The sequence below is a fragment of the Coturnix japonica genome, chromosome 1 (assembly GCF_054131305.1).
Source record: "Coturnix japonica strain WE chromosome 1, WE-NBRP24, whole genome shotgun sequence".
Lineage (NCBI taxonomy): Eukaryota > Metazoa > Chordata > Aves > Galliformes > Phasianidae > Coturnix > Coturnix japonica.
In genome coordinates this window covers 156472261-156493578 of record NC_140663.1, presented here as the reverse complement: position 1 = coordinate 156493578, position 21318 = coordinate 156472261, and the positions used below count along the sequence as shown (strand labels likewise).

Sequence of the window (21318 nt, the reverse complement as noted above, 5' to 3'; positions counted from 1 at the left end):
TCCAGCCCAACTCCCTGCTAAAGCAGGTTCCCCATAGCAGTCTGCACAGGAGGGCGTCCAGATGGATCTTGAATATCTCCAGAGAACGAGACTCCACAACTTCTCTGCACAGCCTGCCCCAATGCTTCATCAGTCTCAGAGTTCTTCCTTGTGTTATTGTAGAACTTTCTGTGTTGGAATTTCTGCCCATTGTCCCTTGTTCTATTGAGGCACAGCACTGAAAAGTGTCTGCTCCCATTGACTTGACTCCTGCACCTTAGATATTTATAAATAGTGATGAGATCCCCCCTCAGCCTTCCCTTCTCCAAGCAGAACAGGTCTCCCAGCCTTTCTTCATGCAGATGCTCCAGACCCATAGCTATCTTTCTACCTCTCCACTGGACTCATTCTAGGAGAGCCATGCCTTTCTTGAACTGATGAGCTCAGCACTGAACACAGTAGTTTGGATGTGGCCTTACCAGGGATGAATAGACGGTGAGGATCACTTCCCTTGACCTGCCAGCCATGGTCGTTTTAATGCACCCCAGGATTCCATTGGCCTTCTTGGCCATGAGGTCACAAAGCTTTATACATAAAAGTGAAGACTGAAATACTTCACTAAAATAATTAATGAAAATAACTGTACAAACAATGACATAGCAGTTTTTAACATTTTAAATTTCTTTTTTGCCACAGTGACACAAGCAGATGCTCTCCATTTGATTCACTGATACTTCTCAGTAAAATGAATCAGCACACAGAACATCATTAAATACCTAATAAGTCAAGACTTACCTATAATTGCAATGATTCTGATTAATTGCTCAGAAACGTTAACAGCCATTGACAATAAAATGCAGTTCTTAAGGATCAGCTGCACATGAATAGCTCTGTTAGACTTCCCAATGGTAAAGAGAAGTGAATTAGATATTTGATTTGGAGATGAACATGTGAATAGATCAAAACTTCAAACCCAGACAGGGTTAGTATTTCAGTTAGCTACAATCCCAGTGTAACTGAATATTCTCAGACCCTGCTTATTGTAACATTTTGTCTACTTTTCCTAGCTGTGTCAATGGCTTATGGGCTGGTTCTGAGGAGAAACAATCTAATTTACTAAATATGGTATCGGAATGCAAGATAATTAGGCTTGAAGGCAATAAATCACATATAATGAGAGAGTATCTGGAAGCTGTAGGCCTTACAGTAATACTGAAGTAGTGCACGCAGTCGGGACGGGCAGCAGCGAGGAGAGACGGAGAAGAGCAACAAAGAGAAAAGGCAAAGGAAAGAGAGAGTGTCAGATGACCCACCACCACCTTATATGGGTTCCCCCCTGTGCAGGAATGATAGCAGCGCAGTGAACAGTCTTCCAGGGAACGTAGTTTCTTCTCTTTGGTGTATAGAACTGGGGCATTAGCACTTTAATGCCCAGTATACTACCTGATGTTATGATGTGGAATACCGATGATCATAAAATCATGACAAGCTGCCATGCTGCTAGAAGGAAATAATGCAAATTAATAAACCAACCCTTTCAAAATTCATGAGGTTAGGGAAGGATACCAAAGAGACTAAAAAAGTCATTTTCCTCCTCAGGGCAACACTTGCTAATCTGAGAACTTTTATGGGCCTCACTGGAGTCTGACACACTCCTACTTTGCACAGTTTGTTGCAAAAAACACAAGTAACAGAGACATTTGTAGCATCATTTTCCCTTTCTGAACATCCTTTCAGATTTGAGCAGGTTATTCAGAAGGAAACTTTTCCTTCTCCACCTTCTTTTCTCCATTTTCTGGCTCTGCCTATTTCTATGAAAAGAAACAAGTTTTGGAAAGCTTAATGCTTGTTTGTAGGCTTGACTGAATACAGAATTAGGGAGATGACAGAAAAATAAATAAACAGAATTATGACAGTCATTTAAACTGAATAAAGCAATAAACTGCATATTTTCTCTTGAAAGTTTTCTATTAATGTGTTGTAGGGAGGTCTAGTTTTTCAGCTTTATTAATAGAAATGAACTGAATCTATTCAGTCACTCTGTCTACTTTTCTTTCTCTTCCAGTTCTCCAATGTTTTTCATCTTGTCTAATTTGGATATGCATTCACTCGAAAAATCAGATTAATCACCTAGTTTCTGCTCAAAGACTGAGTTGAAACTGAACTGAACGTGGACAGTGACTGTCAGTGTGTTCTAAGACCACTGGCTGGAGAAATACACATTTTAGAATAAATCCATGGCGGATGTATCAACTGTATGCCAAGTTTAGCCTTCACCAGCTTTTCTTCTGTCCTTCAGATTTTTCATTGGTTCATTAGCTGTGCTATTTACCTTTTTTCCCCAGTTTTGCCTTATGTGTGTTCTTAAATGGCAAGCTGACAACCACCATGTGCATCTTCTGTGCTTTAAACACACAATATGAATCTTGGAAGGTCTGCAGGGAATATAATTGCTCACTCATAAGCCATGCTGTCCAAAAACTCTTTTACACATAAGGGCAGGATGTAGTTCAAGAAAATGTCCTTCCCCTGTGAACAGGCATAAGATATAATGTTCTTCCCCATAATGAGAAGATTTCTATGACAGCTACTTATTAAATTTGGTGTACCTGGAATTTGCCAGACTGGAGAAAAGATGAGTCTTTTTTTTCTTACAAAGTTCTTCTGTTTGTGGATAAACATTATAGTCTGGTATTTCAAGAAAGCACTGGAGATAATTTCACTGTTTCCATATGAAAAAAAAAATATCATAACACTGCTGGCTTCTTTCATGGTAAAGGACCAGAAAAATGGAAGGGTCTGACAAAAAGCCTACCTTCCTTGAGTTTTTACATAGGAATCACTTTTAGAGATACTGAGGGTACAGCTAAGTTTGAGAGACAGTGACTGTGACTGAGCCCCTGGTCTCAGTCATATACACCCCTATTTGCTCTTCATTGGCTCCAGTTCTGTTCTATCCATCTGGCTCTATGCAGGGAAAGTCTACAACTTTCTGTAGCCAGTTTGCGGATGGTTCCCTTAGTGTCGCTTGCTTTCAAGGCTGTGCAGTGGTCTGTTTTCCATTAACAGTACAGAGAAATTCTCAAGCAGTGGTTACGTGTATTTACAGAATTGTGCAGTGTGTTTCTGTGCTGCATTGGCATTTCTAATATTCACTGCAAGCTCCTAGAAACTGGGTAATTCAAATGCTTTTGTTTGGCCAGCTTGCACAGATACTCGTATGCAGATGGAATAGAACACACTGGCTTATATTGTCAGTTAGATGTGTCAATATTTTTTCAAAAAATGTGGGACAAAGATCCCGTTTGCCAAAGGGTAGAAGTGGAAGATGCATATTGTGCATGTGCAATGATATAAGCAAAAACTCTGTTTCAGTCTATGTAGATCAAAGGCATGTTCTTCCTTGAGAAATTGCGATTTGTTCATTGTCAGATAAGTACATTCTGAAGACTGTTGTCACTGCATGATATGTGTACCACAGCTTCTGCTTCAGCAGGTCAGAAAGGGTATGTTTCTAAAAAACAGCTGCTCTTTAATCCTTATGAAGGAGTATTGTCTACTGCTTATTTTTCCCCCTCCTATTATGTTAAGCATACTGATCATACACATGAAGTAATGATTCCCTAAACTAAGATGTATTCAAGAATCAGACCTATGTTATAGTTAAGAACACAGAAACTTGTGGTGTAGAAAAAGATAACTGAATAAGGAGAAACAAAAAAACAAAGCCACAAAAACACTGAAGTTTCAATGTAAAGTATTGCTGTGGTTTTATGATTTTTGGTTATCAGTATTCCATATCATAACATCATTTTGTGCACTGGGAGTTAAAGATTAAATACTCCAGTTCTGGGTACCTGTCCCAGAAGAGAAGAAGACCTACATACTACATACATCAGAAGACTTTGCATTCAGTGAGGAGATATAACCCCTGGCAAGGTCACCTGATGACCTCTTTTCCTTTTTCAGTTGTCAGATTCTCCTCCCTGCTGCTCAATCTGACCAGGCATTTCACCTCAGCATTGGTGTAAGGCCCTCATTTTTTTGGACACTCTTTCTCTCATTATATTTTATTTTTTAGCCGCAATTATAATTACACTGTAGTATACTGTATTATAGTGTGTTAACTTGCATTCCAATATCTTCTTTAGTAAATTAGTTTGTTTCTCCTCAGATTGTTGCTGCTGTTATTTTTTGGGGCCCATCTCTCTCCACCCTGCTAGTCACAGAACTGGGCCAAACCAGCCCATAAACAGTTAACAAATATAATTTAAATTTAGATAGCACATCCTCTTCACATACCCTGTATTCATGTGTAACATACAGAGTCATAGAACTGTAGAAAAATTAGGACTGGAAAAGATATCTCAGATCATCTAGTCCAACTGTCCACCTATTGCAAACACTGCCCGCTAAACCATGCTCCTAAGTACTACATCTACCATTTCCTCAAACAATTCCAGGGACAGTGACTCCACCACATCCCTAGGCAGCCTGTTCCAATATTTCATCACCCTTTCAGAGATGAGTTTCTTAATATCCAACGTGAACCTCCCCTGGTGCAACTTGAGGCTGTTCCCTCATGTCCTATCACTTTGTGTGGGAGAAGAGGCTGACTCCCAGCTTATCACAACCTCCTTCCAGGTAGTTGTATAGAATGGAAGATCTCCCCTGAACCTACTTTACCCTAGACTGAACAATCCCATTTCCCTCAGCCTCATAAGACAATAAGTTTGTTGCCTTTTTCTGGACATGTTCCAGGGCCTGATGTCTCAGTGTCTTTTTTTTTTTTTTTTTTTTTTTGTAGTGAGGGGCCCAAAACTGAACGTAGTACTTGAAGTTCAGCCTCACTAGTGCTGAGTTTGGGGAGGGGATCACTTCCCTGCTCCTACTGGCTGCACTATTTCTGATACAAGCTGGAATGATGATGACCGTCTTGGCATTTCTCTCATTCCAGCTTCTGATTTTCTCTCTAATGCCTATCCTGTAGCTGTAAAGGCCTAAAGCTAATTGTATCACATACACTAATCACAGAAACAAAACTTCTTCACCACACCATTCTCTCAAATTCACACCCTAAATACCATCTTGCTGAGGTGGTGGTAATGATGAGCCCCCCACTGCTCCTGTCAGATCCAACCCTGGCAGATGTTGTAGTCATTCTATTTTCAGCTTCCATCAACACAGCAAAACTTCTTCAACATTCAAACACCTCAGTGAAAGGCAGAGAAGATGTCAGCCAAAACTATCCATACTTAATAACTAAACTATAATGCCAGCTAAAATACATCTTAAATCTGCAGGGAATCAGCAAAACCACTTAAGTCTTAACTGCAAGCTACTTTAGTGCTTCCTTGTAGAGCTTCAAAGTTAGCATAAGATCAGTTGTTTTTAGTTAGTTTGTTTTTGGGTGTTTTTTTCTTTGTTTTTTTGTTTGTTTGTTTGTTTGTTTGTTTGTGGGGAATTTTTAAAATCTCAGTAAGGGATCTGACACACAAAACCTTAAATTCTTTAACTTTGACAGCTTACAAACACAAAACCTCACCTGCTGTTTTGAGAAGAAGACTGGATGGCAGATACAACACTGTTTAAGGAAATATTTTTCTTTTTCTGCAGTACTGAGCTTGCTGGACCTATAGCAAATCCAAGTTCCTCCATGGGAATACAAGAAGAATAGAAGCCGAAGGACCCAAAGCCGAGAGAGCAATTGCATTGTCAGAAAACATGTATTGGCAGTATTACAACTGTGGCCAATTTACGTTAATAATATTTGTGAAAGAGGGAAAGCAAAAAGCAAGGGGTATTTGTTGATTAGCTTTCCCTTTGAAAATTACAAAATAATGATTTTCTTCTAAGTATTTAGAGGTGATATGATGAAAATTTTTAAGTAATTGAGGAAGAGTATATGCAACTGATAGTCAGTTCTTTAATATATTTTGTTACTACTTTTATTCCTAATATGAAGTACTTATGTTTCATCCACAGGGGCGAAACACCTGTAAACTGAACACTTTCACAATCTACTTTCTGATGTGATAAATACTTTTCTACCAATTCATATATCTACCCATCTCCTTGGTTAATCATTTGAAAATTCATATTGCTTGGTTACTTCAAATGCATTGAATTATATGTAAAGTTTAGTATTCTTAGAGTGCTACAATATTAATAAGAGCAAAATTATGTATGTACCAATAAAAGCTTAAAAGAATTAGGAAGATAAAAAATGGTTGCAGCTTTGTGCTTTCAGCTGATATGTCAGGGCATATATGAGAAAGACTCACATGGCCAGAATTCTTAATACCTAAGAATGAGAGAGAGTATGTCATCCTCTGTACTTTTGATGACAGGTTCATAGACACATCCAGGCACATTGGCCTCTATGCATATCACACCTCAGTTCCTGTCATTGGATCATAGGATAATTCTGGTTGGAAGGGTACTCGGACTTCTGTCCAGCCAACCTCCACATTTAATACTAGACCAGGCTGCCCAGGACCCCATTCAACCTGGCCTTGAACTCTTCCAGGGATGGGGCACTGATACACCTGTTAAACAGGCTAGAGGCCAGTATGGAACCCTGCAGCAACACAGCTTTTACTTGTCATTTTTACTTGTCTATGACACAGCAACCATAACGCTCTGATCTTGATTACTCAATCCATTTTTTACCTGTCTTGCTAGTCAGCCCACACAGCAAAATCCTAATGATGTCTAACTTGGATACAATAATACAGTGTAAAGTGATGTTGTTAAAGTCTTACTAAATTGAAGTAGAGAACATATCTTTAGCCACAAATATAATTAGCATCTAAGCAGATATGTATATTCTGATTGTAAAATTCCACTAGAATGCTAGAACTTAAAAGCAAGCCAAGTTCAAATCAACATAATTTTAAGTACTAAGTTTTATTTTACCATTATTTGCACACAATAAATTGCAATGCTAATACTTGGAAAGATATTTCACAAAAAGTAAAATGTGCTCTTACACCTAGACAAATTTTGCCAAGATTTAATACAGGGCAAAGAACACTTTTCACAGCCAGGTTTGTAAGACCCAACCTTAATTTTCTGTAATGGATAAGACAATAACCTCTTTTCAGTCAAGTGTATGTTACTCACCTTTCATGTGATTTGACTAACACATTTATATTGAGAATAGGACCACATATAGTGCATGTTAAAGCTTTTTTTTTCTTTTTATTTCAAGAGTTTTACTTTGGTTTTGAACAAACTCATTACAGGTTTCTAGCTTTGAAAATAATGATGAAGAAATGATTCAAAATGAAATAGTCTTGCAGGCTGTCATAGCTCCAAAAGTACTTATCTCCTGCAAAATTTTCAGCTAACCTTGAAACAATGTTGTTTAATAGGAGTGAGTCCAAGACTGTTTGATTCATTCTGTAACCTAAACACAAACTGTGCAAACAGCATGACTGAGACCTTCCCTCAAGAGAGGAAGACATTTTCCACGTCCAAGCTTTTTCCCCACAAGGAAATCCAAACTGAGATCTAAACAGGGGAATGAATATAAACAACATGAGTCTTTGTGAGAAACTCAATTTATCTCTGAAATTTTCTGCTCAATATAGAATTTATGGTGTACCAGAAGGGAAGCCATATCTTTGACTGCTGAAAAGATTCCAGCAGACAGGCCCTCAAGGTTCATCCATCTCAGCTTAAGGGGTTTTTCCAATTCTCAGAACAGAATATCAAGACTTCCACAAAATTAGTTTAATGCTACTGCTGTTTTTTGCCTTCTGAAATTTTATCTATCAGACTATGCTGTTCTGAAAGAATTTTACCTTCTCTTTGCCTTGTATAACACATCTAGTTATCCCATGTCACCTCTACAATCAGTGGAAGGACTGAAGGTAGTGCCAAAAATGATTTTGTTCGTAGATATTCTGAGTTGCTGTCTGGAGATATCTATCTCTTCCTGTCAAATATGAAGGAATATTAGGCTGAGTCTGACAGGTGCCTTAGTTAAATACTCAGTTATGTAGAATATCTTAGGACCTCATAGCATCAACATACTGCAAGAACAGCTATTAAAATAGCACTGCATGTTATCTGAAGGACAAAAATCAAATTAAAAAAAAAAACACAACCAACCAACCAAACAAAAAAAGAACAACGTAGAGTCCAAGCCTTGAAATATATTTTTTTTAATAATGTACCAATCACTTTTTACTTTCCTTTACACTTTCAGACTGGCTTAATGTCAAATGCTGCATAACTGAGTCATGTCTTTTTGTAAATCCTTAAAAGGCTGCTAATGAAGCCCTTAAGGCTAGCTATTTAGAACAACCTCTAATTTAAATGAATACATTACCTTACTGATTAAATATTATTATCTTTCTTCACAGCAGGTAGTGTAAAACGTTCAATTTTCCTCTTCATCTACCTAAAAAAATAATGCACTAGATCCTGTACTTGAGAAACAGAACATAGGTACATTGGACTTTGTAGACTTCCAGCAGTTTCTGATAACTGAAGATCTGCAATGGTCTTCTCAATGGTACAAATGTATGTATACATTTTTTTCCACATTATGAAAGAAACACAATCAGAACAAAACAATGCATGATATGATATTATAAATAATATGCTAGAATATGTTTAGCTCCTGATTCATTTATCTTCATATTCATATGCATTTATCTTTGTTTTTCCCCTATTCTTAAAAACTTTCTATAAAATATTTCCTTATCACCTTTCTTGTTTGGAAATGTTGAAGCTACACTGAGTTTATTCTCTCTGTGGCAAAAGAGTTCTCACCTTTTGAAAAATATTTCCCCAAAATGTCTAGTTTCCGCAAACTTTCCTTAGTATTTTGCTCTGCAATCTAGCATTATATAAATGCAAGTGAAATTTGCAGTAAAGATAAAACAACATGGAAGTAGAACAAAAAGAGGTTGTGTTTTATATTCACTCATGACAGTACCTCCCTCTGCCATGGATGTATAACTACTTGTGTGGTCGGCAATAACATCTGAAGTGAATGGGACTTAGGAATATTTACAGTAATATTAGCCCTGTGATTAGAGCAATGAAGAAAGCAGAAGTCTCTACAATTGAGTAAGAAAAGAGAGAGAGTGTGAAGGGGGAAAAAAAAAAAAAAAGAAGATGAAGAAATGGATATGAATATTGAAATTCCTGGATTGTGCCTATTAATAGGAGAAAGGAAATATAATTTGAGTCTTCAGGTATATGTTAGGCATCCAAATAACCAAGATTTTCCTACATCAGCTGTGTCATTCAATCTAAACAATTATCTGAAAGCTATTCTAATATCTGGACTAATCTTGAAATGTTTGAAAGCTCAAAGGTCAAATTAACATTAACAGACTGGCAATTTTACCTCTTTTTTTTTTTTTCCTTTTTTTTTTTTTTTTTTTTTGGTGATACTTTCATTAATCAGCAGAATTTTTCAGTTCTTGGGTTAGAGTACATGGGGTAGAATGTCTACTGCTGGACCTTGTGGAGGATATGGTCTGGGAAAGACATGGTAAAAAGGGAATGGGTTGAAGAGGAATGTCATCCTATTTTTTTCTGAAGGAAGCCAAGCGCCCCCGTAAGGAGGACTTTTTAATAGTTTTGTGGGAACATTTTCTTTTCAGTACTCAGAATCCCCTAGAATTTCAAATGTCACCAGTCAAGCTTGAGATTTACATGACTTTCACAAACATAAGTTTTTATTTTACATACCAGTGCTGTATTGAATACCTCTTCGTTATTTTCCTATTTTAATTCCTGGGGCTGTAAAGTTCAGACTACCCTCCACGGGAAAGTACTGATCTCTTTTTAGACTTGAATGAATTGGATATTACTGGACTTCTTTAATCTTAAATCTTACCTTTGATAACGGATGCATATATTCATGGAGGCAATTAATAAATATTTTAAGTTTGACAGTTAAGACTTACAGTAAAAATCAGGGCTCAGAAGGGAAGAGAGAAATTCTTTGTGGATACGTGATGGAGCATAAAGAAGGTTGATGAAAAGAACAAGCAGATGTGCTTAACATAAGTTTGCTTTTCTTGTCTTGTTTTATTCTATAAGCATTTATCTTCTATGGAGGCAGACCTGTGAAGCAGGGGAAAATATCCCTCTGCAACTGAGTGCAGAATTTTCATCCAGGTAACTGTTCAAATGTGCTTGTTAAGCAGTTACTTAATCTTAGCTTAATTGCTTTTAGCACAGATACAGAAAGGAGAAAGGCTGGATACTGGACATAAAGCTCTGTGTGACAGAATCTTACAAGAGACATGAGAGACGAAGGGTTTCTTAAGTGCATCCTGGGAGCAGAAAAAAAAAAAAGAAAAAAAAAAAAAAAGAGAGAGAACAGAGGTAAATACTCCTTTTTGAGATAGATGCCCATGTGATCTCTTCTTGCTACTAGGGTAGGTGCCAACAATTGATGTAACATGAATTATCTGAAAGTACTAATCTTTGCAGTGAGGAGTACAATGAAACATAGCTGATGGTATGCTATAGCAGTTGGAGGAGGAAGCACAAAGGAGTAGCTGTACTAGGGAGAGGTGGTAGCACATAGGAAGGGCTGATGGAGATGGTGAGAGGAGTGGAGGCAGCCAGCACAAGCAGATTCCTTCACAGCTCACTTTGGTGCTCATCACTCAGCAAAACTAATCATCCTGAAATGTGTGATGAAGGCTCCTGCTGGGGCTGCTGAGGAACAGCCAGACAACCAGCAAGTACTTGGAGGGAGGAAAGGAGGGAAAAAAGAAAACTGTAAAACACATTTACATTCCAAATAAAACACTGTGTGCTACTGTATTTATCCACTGTGTAAAAGAATTTCTGTCTCTCAAAATCTGTTTGTTAAGTAAAAGCTTTATGGCTTTAAGCATGAAAAAGAAATTCCTGGTGCTAAATGTATCCCGGGTCTCTAGAGAAGTTTGTTGGTGCATTAGTAGTGACTCCTTCAAACAAAAAAAGCCAATTTCTGTTGCTGCCAGTCACATCCTAGCAGAGAGGCTGTGCAGTGCTAGTTAGGGATATGCACTACTGCTCACTTATGATTTATGCAGACATCACAGCAACTTTTCTTTAGAGGAAGATGCAAAAAAGGAACAGAAAAGAGAGACTGCCACTGTACTTCATTAACAGAAAGTCTCCTTGTGTTAATTATTTCTACCAAGTGTTCAAAATAAAAATACACCGGTGTCAGTTCATGAATAGTTTAACTAGAACTTTGATGAGATGACTGGAACTTGCGTGCAGCATATAGAATTCAAAAGTTACTACTGCCTTTGGAGACCTCATTAAAAAGTTAGTGCAGAATTTCCTTTCCCCTTATGTGGTCCCTGAGTCTTCTGAATCTAAAATCTCCATTAACACAGGATAAAACCTACAGTCGAAGCATCTAACTTGCATCTATATTTTCAATGGCTCATGAAGCAATTCTTCTAATTGAACTTTCCTGTTTTCTTACCCAGCCAAGGGAGCAGAGATGTCTCCACAGTCAACTTGAACATCTTATCTTGAGCAGACAGGATTTCCCTGTGTGTGTACCACTCTCTTTTGACTATGTAAGGAATTTTCTTACTCACTTTAGGAGGATTGCTTCACGGCATGTTTAAAATATAGGCAAAATTAAATACCCATCTTAAACAGAACCCACACAGAACTCTTTTTTTCCTAGCAGCAATAACTGCACATTTCACTGGGTTCTGATGTAACAGATAACTAATTTGAGTAAGACTTTAAGCATGTGTAGTAGATAAGCTACTTTCATAAGTTATGCTATTTAGTCTTTATCTATAAACACAGACTTTTACATGATTTATGAAGGAACATATGACCTGCTTTAGAATACCTGGCAAACTGTTTATCAAACTTTTGGAATACTATGGCTGAGAGTCTGCAGAAACAGGTCTTTTGGAGACATCTACTCAAACCTGCATACATCACTCCTTTCAGTTATGAGATTCATAGACTAAACACATCTTCCTTTGGTGTTAAAAATGTCCAAATATTATCAGAGTCAGTGCTTTGTGGTATTTTGCTATTTTCTTTGTCAAGGACACTTCTGACTGCACCTTCCCAGTCTTTTGACAAATAACCACATACATGCAATGACTGGCTAACACACAGTTCATGGGTTTTCATTTACTTTTCCTACTGCTTTTTCTTTAAACACAAGGCAATTCTTACATACTGTGTCTCCAAAGTCATTTCTTCTCACATTGCCAATAACTCAGGCTTTTGTATATCAAAGAATTTTAATCAGAAATTCATTAAAATAGCTATTAAAATCATTCAAAATCAATGTGTGATTCAAACAGAAAATTCACTGAGACATAAAGTTTGACTCAGACTTCCACTCAGTATAGCTGCCAGAGAAGCTGTATGGAAATTTCCAGTATTTTCAGACATATTTGATATTCCATATCAGAATAAAAGCCAACGTTTCCAGAAGAATGACAGTTTAAACAATTATAACACATTACATAGGAAATGCCAACTTTTTATTTAGTACTTTTAAATTTTTTTTTTAACCTGGTTATTATTGAAATGCTTAATTGCAATAAGGGATAATTTTTGCTTTGTATTAAATGTATACTGCTTTGTATAATAAAATGATATCTGTGATGTTAGTTATAAATAATACTCTGTCAAAAATGTTAAAGTGCAAGTGAAGAAGAATCCACAGTAAAACAAAATACTTTATTTTATTGAAATAAAGTGTTTAGGCATCAGCATGAAATGACAGATTTGGAATGACTTGACATGTTTTCGTTGAAGATTTCACTGAATTTGTGACACTATCGTGAAACATTTACATTTCACTGGGACTGTATTTTACATAGTACCTTTCAGTGGAACTGTATTTTACATAGAAAACTGTTCATGAATGCATGATGGCATTTTTAAGCAATTTTTTTTTTTTTTTTTAAGTTTTGAATTCCCCCACTTTCCCAGAAAACAAGAACAAATCCCTGAAATATAACTACCATATTACTATGCTTAATAATTAATTAATCAATTAACAAGATAGAGATATTGGTTATATCAGTAATCTTTGGTGTGTGTTTTAACTTACATGTTTATGTTAAAAAGAGTTGATTCATAAGGTATATTTTATTTTTCATTTGTGGGAGTGTCAATCTTTTTTCTTGCCTGTCTGCAAATAAATGTGTAAGATAGTTTGAAGCTGATTTCCATGAAATAATTTCCATAAAATTATCATTACTAAAGTCTCTACTCTTTTTAGTCTAATGCATGATCTTTAACCACGCTAGCTGGTAAGACCCACTGTCTTCTGTTTCTCAGCTTCTTTGCCAGTTCAGGCTCTGCATGTTCCAATGACTCAGAAATAAGAGTGCCCTAGGAACTGGAATCTTCTGGAAGATCAGCAAGAGACATTTCAGAATTTTTTTGAAATTAGGTAGCCAAATTTCTGGTAAAAATCAACATTTCAGCTCTAAAGAAATGTACTGGAAAGAAAAATGGAAATTTAGCAACCGTTCTATTTTTAAATCAAACTTTTACAAAATAATTCGAGATCAGAATAAATATTTCTCCTTTTCTCTAGGTTGATAATCAAATGTCAAATAGCAAAGCAAAATGAGATAGTATTCCCAATAATAGCAACCACAGCTCTCTACTATTTCTGAGCTCATATGACTATGTCTTAAATGTCATTGTCCAGTTAGTAAGGGGCAGGCCAGGCTAAACAGAGAGATACATTTTGTGTATAATTTTTTTACATTGCCCTAAAGAAAGTTCTTATGAAACTAGAAGATAGAGACTACAGTCTATTAGTACTCCTTCATTTCAGATATGGTTGACAATTAGCAGGTGTTTTAGTAAATGTTTCTTCCCATGTGTGTAGATACATGTATAATACTTAGTCAGAACCACAGTTAAAACTAGCTAATTGAATAGTGGCAGACAGTGTAGTGTTGCTGAGATTTCTTAATTACCAAGTCTCAATATGTAAGACACGACACCCACTCCACTATCAGCAGCAGGGATGACTGGCTCCACTTCTTATTACAGACTGCACTATTCTCCAGTATTTAATTTCATTTTTGCACCATGGTTTGCAATTTGCTTGAACTCAGAGTGACATGAGTCATATGCAACATCTGAGAATAATTTCTGCTTCTGAATCACATACAAAATTGGGGGTATTCCTTCTATGTACTTGAATGAAACCACAGTTGAATTGGGCAATATTTTCATTTGTTTCAAGAAAACAGGAAACTTTCTCACAGTTCACAGAGAAATGTAAGTGACCGCCTTTACAAAATTAAACTCTTTACTCTAGATAATATTATACAGTACATACACTCTACAATGTAGAGTGGTGGTATCAGTGAATCTCTCTTACTTGCTGCCAATTGTAGATTGGCATCATAAGCATTAGAGGTCTTCTTTGTGAACAAGCAAATAACACAAGTGATGCAAAATTAAAAGGAAAATATGTTATACCTCAGATGTTCTGTCCCACATGCTATGCTAAAAGTGCAGGTAAATACATATATGTACTGGTAGATACACCCTAATTCTGCCACGCAACTCTTTGAGGATATTCTGAACAGTCCTGCAGATATCATTCCACAGTGTAAACTTGTTACATTTTTTTTCATGTTACTATTTATTAAAAAAGTAATTGGTTTTTATCAGCTAACATTCTGAATGTATATGCTTTTTTGATTTCGATAGATGATAATACAAAGTTGGTACCATGGTCTTGTAGATCACTACACTGCACACTACTTAATCACTTCAACTTTATTGATCTTTCCCTGTTCATTACAAGGTGTTTCTATACCCATATTTGATCAAACACTACATCATTTTGGGAGCTCCTTACCAGCTCCCAGCTGGAGTTTTTTCATATTTGTCATTTTTCTTCTCTTACACCACAAATATTCTTTATCATCCAATTATCATCTTCTACCACAAGAACTCTCAATATGCTGTTCTTACCCAGTTGAGTGTCTGGTTTAAACCAAGTTATATTACCAAAGCCTACTGCAGTCCTTTACAATATTGACTTCTAATAATCACCATGCTTGCTTGCTTATTAAGGCCAAGAGGAATTACTGCTAATAACTTGTAGTCTAATTTGAAATTTGAAAGAAAAAAAAGGGAACTTTGATTCCTGAGCAATGTGACATGTTTCTAGAACAGTTTTCCTGTTAATTACTCTTTTGAGTCACATTTCTTGGTCTTAGACTGGATGTTATGAAAAATCAGACCTTTTTATTCACTCAACCCTAATATATTACCATAATGTGGAATTCTACCCAAAGGAAAAAAAAAACAAACAGAGGAGAGGAGAGGAGAGGAGAGGAGAGGAGAGGAGAGGAGAGGAGAGGAGAGGAGAGGAGAGGAGAGGAGAGGAGAGGAGAGGAGAGGAGAGGAGAGGAGAGGAGAGGAGAGGAGAGGAGAGGAGAGGAGAGGAGAGGAGAGGAGAAAGAAAAAAGAAAAAGGAGAACAGAGAAGAAAAAATATTAAAGCCTCTCTCTCTTTCCCCCAAATAAGAAAGTTAAATATATAGTTGCTCTTGTTAGAATACGAATGTGTATGGTGGAAGAGCTGACTTTTGGTGGTTGAGATATATAGGGCAGATATATATTGCATTTTTAAGCAAATTAAATATATATATATACACATATATATATATATATGTTAATAGGCTACTTAAAATCCATCCCACTTATTTTTCTTGCCATTTTCAAATCAATAAACTTTAAGAATTTCCTCTTCTGCTGGTAATCAAGCATGTAAGTATGTAATATAGTATTAATTTGTGAGAGCATCTGATACGGTGAATTACCTACTTAAAGGTTAATCAACATAACAGAACTAGAAAAGAAAAAGGAAAGTAATAAATTCAGCACAGAAGCACAGAAACCAGAGGACATGGAGTCAATGACAAAGACCAGGACTCAGATGAATGGACTTTTAAGGAATTCAGCGGCTTTGAGAAGGGTCAACCCCAGCATTGCAACAGACCATAAGGAGGGGAAAACGTCATTATCATGAGAGTTATAGACTTCATGAAATTTTGTGAAACTTACTATGGAGTATCAAAAGAATCTTCTAGTATTAGATAAACCTTATTACATGATATTTATGGAAAGGGCTAAGCAGAGGGAAAGAGAAGGGAATTCAGGGAAGAAGCATGACAAAATGGAGAGGAGAAAGCAGTCAACACATGTCTTGTATGAGTAGTTGGTCAGTACGTTAGAGACCTTGACTTCTCCACATACCACAGTCTGGCCTAAAGGAACCAGGCTGAAAGACTCCCCAGGCCCTGTAGCTTCCTGGATTTGGTACCTCTTGTAACATCCTTAACATTAGAAACAAAAATACCTGTCTGATCTAATTTCATTATGATCTGTGTCTATGAGTATAGCTAGAATCCAAGTATTTATTATTCCCAAGCTAATCTTCTTGGCCTCTGTGCCTGATTTGCCAGAAATACTGTTGTAATCGTCAGAAGAAAGACAACTAATCAGTAACACCTGCAAATACTTCAGCATCTAGTAGCAAATATATTTAGCAGCACAGCTAAAGAATCTAACAAAATCTGATTTTACTTCAGAGAGACACAAAGTGGAGAAATAGTGGGAAATATTTATAGAAAAGAAGTATGCATGTAAAATATGAAAAAACAGTATTGCTTTAATGTTTGCTATTACACAGAATCAATAAAGTGTAATCAGCTGTAACACTGCAATTTAATTAGGCATGGGAATCAAAGGCAAATATAAAAATCATTTTCCCCCAACAGATGTCTCAGACTGTATCTTGAAGTAAAAAAAATCAAGCTTCCTACCAACCATGTTATGGTATTCCAACTGCTTAATAAAACTAGAATTTCTTAAATGACTATAGGACCATGCATTCTAATGCAAAATTTGCATTTCAAGCAAGCAAAAAGTAGTTACTACAAGAAAAGTCTGGAACTGCAGCGTCCGAAAATAATTTACAAAGGCAGAGAACTTATTACCTAATATATTAGACAAACAATTATGTAATGATGCAGTACATTTGCAAAAGGAAAAAAAAAAACAACATATTAGATTACTTATTATGAGATCAGAGACCAATGCAGATATTTTTGCAGTGGGTCCCTGCTTTCATGATATCTTAACATTGTTAAGCTCTATTTTAAATGGTCAGCAGAGTTGCTACATATTTAGTTGCTGTTCCTGCAAATCTTTTTCACATACTTAAAATATTCATACTTCTATATTTTTTTCTGAATACAGATTTAGCAGTGAAACAATAGTGCAATAGAACATGTATTTTTTTAAAAAAACATTTATCATGCCTGATATGAACACTCAAACTCTTTTAGTTATTAAAGTTTTGGTTTTCTTTCTTGCATTCACACTTCAACATTTCATTTTATTTTTGATGTAGAAGTTCCAAATGAGATGAAAAAATACATTTTAGCTTTATTTCTAGCAGGGATCAATTGAAGTTTTGGGAGTCTCAGAGGAATTTTCTTGATAAAACTTCTTTCCATTGTTATTGCATGCATGTAAGAACTTCAGTATTTTTGAAAGAGATGCAAGCATTAATTGAATAACTATACCTGTGCAGCATACTCATGAGTTCGTAACTGTTATGGAAAGCAATACCCAGGTAATTCTATTTTGAATTTTATAAAGAAGAAAACAAACATCAAGAATATTAAAATTTGGGAGTTGCACATTGCACCTGATATTTCATTTTCTATTTATAATACTCACTGATACGTTCTGAAGGAACCTCTAGTGAAGCAACTTATTTTACAAGTATCTAAACATATAGCTTCTTTTTCCTTTCAGACACAATTAATACAAATACATAAAATTATTTTGAAGTATACTGTATGTATTTGTCATCCTCCTGTTGAAGAGTATCTCAGAGCACAACTACAGGAGAGAGTCTATCCAGGTGTAAAAGAAAAAAGTATTTTGATACGGGCTATAGCAAAACATTTTAGATTCTGATATTTTTATAATAAGTGTTACTCAAATACATGTAATTAAGAATGTAAAGAAATAAGAGACCATGTAGAAAAACAGCAGAATTTGTCTTAGTTAAAAGGATAAACTTCACACTATTATCTAGCACATTACTACTACTAAATATGCCTAAATATTCTCCACACACTCACCTCTTTTTGACGGTACTTAATTGCCAGTTTCAATCTTGCAAGATCATTGCCACTTTGTTCTTCTATCAAGCTATTATCGTCTCTGTAATTAAGAATAATTTCCAATTCCCTGGAACTCCGTGTCTGATCCAGAAGATCTTTTGCAAATTGCTTGCACTGCCGTGACAGTTCTTCATATTCTGACTTAAATTCATTTTCAACTTTACTCAGTTCCTGCAGCTCCCAGCTCAGCTGAAAAGCAGTAAGGAAAGGATCCTCACTGGAGAGAGCAATCAAAGATGGGCTTGCCAGAGCCTTGTAGATATTGAGTCTAGATCGAGAGTGCCGAAGGCTGTCCACATCTGAACTTGAGACACACTCAACGCAGTTACAGCGGACCTCGTGTGGCCTGGGCACAGAGACCCCCTTTTGCACGAGGAGTTTGATGATCTCATAGTTGTTGGTGTGAGCAGCAAGAATAATGGGTGTGATATCTGGCGTGAATTCTGAAAACTGCTTGTCAAGAAGTATTGGTGGGACCTGTAAGAAAAGGCAAAAACCATTATAGGCCTCTTAGTTGAATGAGAGCTACAGAAAATTATGCTACAGATAATTTACCATGTTGTACTCTTACTGATGGATCTTTGCTTGCAGCCAGAGGTGAAGGAAAACCTTTAAACATAACAATTCAATTATCCAAGATAGACTCTGTTCAATTAATAAACTGCATAAAAAGAGTTTGATTTTTAATAAAAACCTGTTTGTACCTAAACAGCCCACAGGCAGAAATTTGTTAGTGCAAATGAGTAAATAAGTCAGACAAAAATGTTCTTGTCAGATGCCTTGAAGCACCAGCTGTGAGAAAGATGGAAATACTTTCTGATTTTTCACTGGTTAATCTCACTTTTATAAGAGAGAGTCATGGAGGCATAATTGTGATTCTCTGAAGGAAGCAGTGAACAGGAGACAAAAAGCTGGAAAAATTTATTGCAAAATAAAAAGAGCAAAACAGCATGAAAGAAAACATACATTTGCAGAAGGAGAATGTTACAAATGTGATCGTGCAGTGAAACAAAGATACTGGCTGCAAAGATTTCACCAGACTCAGTTTTACATTTACATGTGTGGACAAACTTATTCTGCTTATAGGAAAACACAAGCAGTGGTTATCAAGAGGTAATACAGGATCCCAAAGCAGCAAACATCTCTGTGGTTATAGTTTTCTTTTGTGGTCCACATTTTATCAAAACATTGCAAAATATTTATTTTTAACCTTGTTTCAATTTTTTACAATATCTGACCCTAATGTTTTGCTTACCAAGACATCTCATTAGACTAGTACGACAAAGCCATATAGGTGTAATTAGCCAATATCTAATAAAAAATGGTGCTGACAGTGGCATTTATGGACAGCTTTTGGTCCTCAGTTTCGTAGCCAAGTACAAACCGCTTCAGCTTGGAGGAGACAAATACTAATCCAAGATCATTAGTCTTATATGAACTTGGATATATATGTATGTATGTATGTATCTGTTTTCTCCCTTGTCTGTAATGTCACTGAGCAAAACGGGACACTTCCAATCCTCAAGTCTCACTAGCTATTTTAGTCTTAGACTTGTCTTCTCTGTTGTGTGCACACTGTACAGACAAAAAAGAGAGCACATGAGCACACATGCATGCATTATTCCTGCTGTCTGAAAACAGCTATATAAACCAGTGTTGGTTTGGTTTTGTTTTTTTTTTAGGCTAGAAAGAAATGAAAATGGAAGTAGTGGCTCAAAGACTGAATAAAGAGCTTTTGTTGATCTGGCTGAACAGAGGTTTTCTGGGAGGGATGTGTTGAGCTTTGCCATTATCCACCACAGCCAGTAAGTCTCCCAGCCCTCAGGCTTGGGTAACAGGCAACAGTTAGAAGGGCAGAAAGGTCAAGAATAAAAAGACATAGCTCCAAACCTTAGCATCAGTTCAGGGTGTGCCTGTGTCACTTAGCATGTTATTATCTTTGTGCTGTCTGACAGTACTAAACTAATATTTGCTTCTAGCACTGCCAGAACTGAATGCTATTGCAACACGTCATTAAACTCAGTCTTCTCTGAAATGTTAATGGAGACACAACTCTAAACAATATGGTATTGTAGTGATTGACTTGTGTATGGAATTCTTAAACTCAAAACTTGCTTGTTTTTCTCCTTGTTTGTAAAAATATTTCATCTTAAAGAAACTCGGCCGTAAGGCTGATGCACACATTTTGGAATTTGTTCCATCACAGTTTACCCAAATATAGAAATGCACATTAATCACTTCAGACTTAACTTACAATGACATTTAAGCTTAAAGGGCAGACCCTAAGACAGCAATTTTAATTACATCATGAGTTTAACCTCTGATCCTTTACATCCTATTTTAAGATTTCCTCCTCACTTAAACCAAAGATATTAAGAACGCCAAAGCAAAAAGGTCAAATTATTCTCTCAACAGCAGCATAACGATATACATACATTTTGAAGTTCTGAGTACTTGCTCTGAAGTCACTTAGACATTCAAATAATTCTACTTTCACACTACTGAAATACAGTTCTCTTTAAAGAAGCCAAAACACATAACCAGCATTCAGTGATATCAGCCATCCAATCTAAATCTTTGACAGAGCATTTGCAGAAAACATATGATTTTTCCTTAAATCTGGGGAGGATGGAAAGCTAGTAGGTCTAACAATCTCTGACTGTGACTGTAACTCCCCAAAGCTCAGAAGGGGTGTGAATATGAGATACACTTTGGAGTTAATATGTCAAGAGTGAGATTGCTTAAGCTTAGAAAGGTCAAATGATATTTTGCCTTCTTAAATTTCACTGAATTATTTTTTTTTCCTAATTCAACTTTATTTATAAGGCTGAGCAAAGCAGTTTGAGGATTACATACTTTTATGTACATCTTTATGAGGATGAGTAGGAAAAAAAAAAACAAAAAAAAAACCCAAAAAAATAGAGAAAGCATACCTCAGAACTGTACATTTCATTTTCTAATTGCATTCTTTTCCCCTTTCCTTATTGTAACTGGGAATGAGTCAGTCTGACTCAGATACCTAAGAATTTTTTAGATACCAATTGTACAACCCTCTTAAATATGTGTTTGAATTCCCTTTATGGTCAGTGTGAAGTCCCTTTGCTATGACAGAAAGAGAAATCTGGAATAAACTAATACCA

At 36.2% G+C, this 21318-nt stretch overlaps 1 protein-coding gene across 1 annotated transcript in view; it reads right to left on the bottom strand.

Moving 5' to 3' along the window:
• Positions 1-21318, bottom strand: part of TRPC4 (transient receptor potential cation channel subfamily C member 4) — a 133647-nt gene that overhangs the window by 41507 nt on the left and 70822 nt on the right. Inside the window, exon 3 of the mRNA XM_015851914.3 lies at positions 18137-18655. Within this exon, the coding sequence (XP_015707400.2) occupies positions 18137-18655 (519 nt within the window). The remainder of the gene's footprint in view (positions 1-18136; positions 18656-21318) is intronic.